General features: G+C 45.3%; 1 protein-coding gene across 1 annotated transcript; it reads left to right on the top strand.

The window, feature by feature from the left end:
• The first annotated feature begins 375 nt into the window (after positions 1-375).
• Positions 376-1401, top strand: LOC137817915 (uncharacterized). Its single transcript, XM_068621140.1, has one exon. The coding sequence runs from the start codon at positions 376-378 to the stop codon at positions 1399-1401; it is 1026 nt and encodes a 341-aa protein (XP_068477241.1).
• The last annotated feature ends 2875 nt before the right edge of the window (positions 1402-4276 follow it).

The following is a 4276-nucleotide window of genomic DNA, read 5'->3' as shown; positions in this document are numbered from 1 at the left end:
TAGGTTTTAGGGTCCTGGGTAATTTTTAATAAAACACAATCATTGGAAGAGGAGGAGAGGAAGTTGCGGGTGGTGGTCGCGGTATGAACGGAGGTGCGAGCGGAGGAGGAGGAAGCTACGGGTGCTGGTCGTGGTGCGAACGGAGGTGCGAGGGGAGGTGCGAGCGAAGGTGCGAACGGAAGTACTTTGATTGCTTGCATTAATTTTATCCTCACGATATTCTAGATTATATAGGACCTTGGCTAAGAAGGTTCCATCACTTAGTTTTTTTATACTGCAGTTTTGTGGTGCTGACCATGTTACCATGTTACCAATATTGGTAGTGAGAGAGAGAGAGGTAAAGAGCTCCGGCGAGGGAAGGAAGTTTTGTAGTCAATGGCAGACATTTCGTTTTTCTTTACTAACTTCCCCGAACATTTCATGGAGAGAGATCTTTGGAAGGTTTTCCAAAGGTGGGGAAGGGTTATGGACGTCTTTGTTTCAAGAAAGCTCAATGCAAGGAATAAGAAGTTTGGTTTTGTAAGGTTCCAGGGTGTGAAGGATGTCTTTTCCTTGGAAAGAGAGTTGAGTGCAATCTGGATTGGCACTTGGAATATGCAGGTGAACCTTCCCAAATATCAGAGGAAGGATGGACCAAGGAAGCAAAGGAATGAAGGGTCTAAATTAGGGTGGAACCCAAAGCTGAGCACAACGAGCGGGAAGGGGAAGCAGACGGAGCAGGTTTCGTTTGCTCAAGTTGTTTCAGAGGGGGTAGTCAAGATCGGAACAGGCGAGAACGTGAGTAGTTCTCTGGGGGGTGAGGTCGATTATCAGTTTACAGTGGAGGTAGAACAGGATGATTCGTTAGAAGGAAGCTACGTTGGTAGTTTGAAAGAGCTTCCAAGCATGCATGTGATTAAGGAGAGCTTTGTGATGGGAGGTTTCAGCCTAGTCAAAGTGAGATATCTTGGTGGCAGGTTTGTTCTGCTTTCATGCGATGATGGAGGGAGTCTGCGGAAGATCATAGCAGACAACAAGTCATGGTTCGACAAAGTTTTCTCAGCGGTTACCCCCTGGGATGGTTCGTTCGAACTGACAGAACGTTATGCACGGATTCGTTGCAGTGGAATCCCGTTACAGTTCTGGTGGAATCACAGCTTTTCTAAAATAGGGGCCGTTGTGGGGGAGGTGGTGGAGGTTGACGAAGCAACTAAGAGAAGAGAAATAGTGGAGTTTGCTCGGTTTAGAGTTAAAACAACGGTCAGAACAACAGTCAATATGGAGAAGGAGTTTTGTATCAATGGAAGGTCGTGTAAGGTGGCCTTCGTTGAAGAGGTGTGCGTCCCGGAGTGGAGACTTGGCAAGTGGGATGGCGGTGCTTCAGAGGTAGACACCGAAGAAGCTCCGACGAAGGAAGCGTAGGCGCTAGTTAGTGCGATTCCGTGGGGTCGGAGCTTGGGATGGCCGGAGATGGAGGTGTGGGCACCGTCGGGGAAGGAGGAATGGAGGATGAAGAGACGGTCCAGGGCAAGTTGGATCCGGTTTGTCTTGGTAAGGGGCGCCAACTACATGAGGGATTGGTTCAAGATCATTTAAGAGGGTCATTGAATGTGCACGGTATTTCTTTGAGAGAGAAAGTGGTTTTAGTGGGTGGGCACGGTTCTCTTAGCTTTTCAAAGAAAGAGAAAGTGGATTCCTACGTGGAGGTGGCTAGTTCCAAGGAGACCAAGTCTACAGATGAAAAGGCAAGGAGTAATGGTGGTATAGGCGTGAGTAGGCGCATTATGAGTGGTTCCGAGAGGGCTGGAGCGTCGTTCCATGCGTTTCAAGCGTCGTTTCAAGAAGTAGGAGTGCAAAAAGTTAATGATTGTGGGCCCTCTTCTTTAAAGGAGTGTTCCCCTATGATTGGGTGCGTGGAAAATGGTGTTTTACGTGAGAAAGGAGAGGTGGGGAATTTAAAGTGTCAAAGTGCACTTATGAAGCCGTTCAAAAAGTTTTTGCGCGTCCAGGATGGTAGTCACGAAGAAGAAGAAGTAGGAGCCGGGATTGATTCAGAACAGACGAGTTTCGTGAGTAGGGTCGATGATTCGGTAGGGACAAGACCATCTTTGTACGAATTGGAACAGTCTGGGACCAGTGTGGCTAGAGATGGAGTTGACGAGCGTTCGTTGACACTAGTAAAGGTTCTCCCAAAGTTTGCAGTAGTCCAAGGTTTGACTGATAGTGGATCGGCAGACCCTGAAAAGTTAGATGAAGCGGAGGAGGCAAGGAGGTCAGAGGCGTCAAAGTCGAGAGAAGGAGGGTGTGCTTTCCATCCGGGAGGGCAGTCTGAGGAATTGGGGGCGGGTATGGAAGATGAAGTGGAAGGTGGGGGCAACATCGTTGATATGGAGGGCAGGTCGTCGGGCTCAGATGGAGAAGTCGTAGGAAGACAGTCCTTAGTGGATCAAGTTTTTTTGGTTCACCAAACAGACAGTTCGTCGAATTCGCTATTCACTTCTGACAGTGCAATTGAGAATTGTAACAGGATTTTTTGGGTGAAGACAGATAAGAATATGGCTGCAAGTGTCTGGGGAGTAGGGAAAGAAGCTGGATTTTCGTTCGTTGATCGAGAAGAGGTAGTTTTAAATGGTATTTATTCGTTATCTAATCAAGGCGGAGTGACTACGAGAAGGATGTGGAAAGAGAGGAACAAGTTTGTTAATGAAGATTCTTAGTCTGAATATCAGAGGGGTAGGCGGGGCTGTAAAAAGGAATTATGTCAGGGATTTGATCAGTAGGGAGCAGGTGGACATGGTGAGTTTACAAGAGACAAAGTGTTCGGATTTTAGTAGGAAAAGGTGTGTCTTATTTGGGGAACCAACGAAGTGGAATGGGTGGAAAACAAAGCAGTTAATAGCGCAGATGGGGTGATTACAATGTGGAGCAACAAGGCATTTCAGTTGTCTAGTTTCGTAAATAGAAGGAACTTTTCGGTGTTAGAAGGGGTTTGGAAGAGGGGCTTTGGAACCCACGTAACCATTGTGAATATTTATTGTTCAGGATCTTTTTGGGAAAAGAAAGAGATGTGGAATGAGATCAGTATTAGACAGGGTCAGTTAACAAAGTCTTGGTACATCATTGGAGACTTTAATTATATAAGAAGGCAGGAGGAAAGGAAGAGTTTGATGTCGTGCTCTGACTACTCTAGAGAAATAAAGGGGTTTAATGATTTCATTGAAAGCTCTGAGTTGGTCGATATTCCGTTGGTGGGCAGGAAGTTTACTTGGTTCAAGCCCAATGGTTTGGTGAAAAGCAGGATTAACAGGGTGCTGGTTTCTATGGAGTGGTTGGAGTTATGGCCAAATAGCCAACAATTTGTCTTAAATAGATTAATCTCGGATCATTGTGGTGTTATTCTGAAGGAAGTCTCAGTGGATTGGGGTCCGAAGCCTTTTAGGTTTTTGGATGTTTGGATGAAGGATAGTAGTTTCAAGGAGCTTGTGAGTTCGAGCTGGTCTGCTTACAAGGTGACAGGAGGGGGAATTTTTGTGTTTAAAGAGAAGCTGAAAAAGTTAAAAGCAGACCTAAAGGTGTGGAACAGGGAAGTATTCGGAGATGTGAATCAGGTTAGTAAGGAAATCCAGAAAAGGTTAGACGAGTTAGATTCTCGCGACGACGAAGACGGGTTGATGGAGTCAGAAAGGGATGAAAGAAAGTCTCTCTTTGCTAAACTAACCGAGTCCAAGTCCAAACAAGAGGCGATCTTATTTCAGAAAGCAAGGCATAATTGGATAAAGCAAGGGGATCACAATACAAAGTTCTTTCATTCTACGGTAAAGTGGAGGAGGGCAAGGAATCAGTTACATGGAATTATTGATAATAATAAATGGTGCGATGATAAGGAGGAGGTAAAGGATAAGGTTCGTAAGTACTTTGAAGAAAGGTTTGTCCGAAACGATGTTTGTTAGGTCACTTTGGATAAAGTCAGATTCAATACCATATCGGAAGCTGATAATGTTATGTTAGTCAGCGATTTCTCGGAAGAAGAGGTAAGAGATGCGATCTGGGGGTGTGACAGTTCAAAAAGTCCTGGTCCCGACAGGTTTAACTTTGGTTTTATAAAATCTAGTTGGGACATTCTGAAGAAGGATGTGATGAACGCAGTAAAAGATTTTGCTGGTTTTAGATGTTGGCCAAGAGGATCAAACGCGTCGTTCCTTTGTTTGATTCCAAAAGTTGAAAATCCTCAACAGCTGGGGGAGTTTAGACCTATCTCGTTAGTAGGTTGCCTGTATAAGATCATCTCTAAGGCACT

This window comes from Phaseolus vulgaris, chromosome 10, assembly GCF_051622355.1.
Source record: "Phaseolus vulgaris cultivar YP4 chromosome 10, ASM5162235v1, whole genome shotgun sequence".
Taxonomy (NCBI): domain Eukaryota; kingdom Viridiplantae; phylum Streptophyta; class Magnoliopsida; order Fabales; family Fabaceae; genus Phaseolus; species Phaseolus vulgaris.
This window is presented reverse-complemented; position numbering and strand designations above follow the sequence as displayed.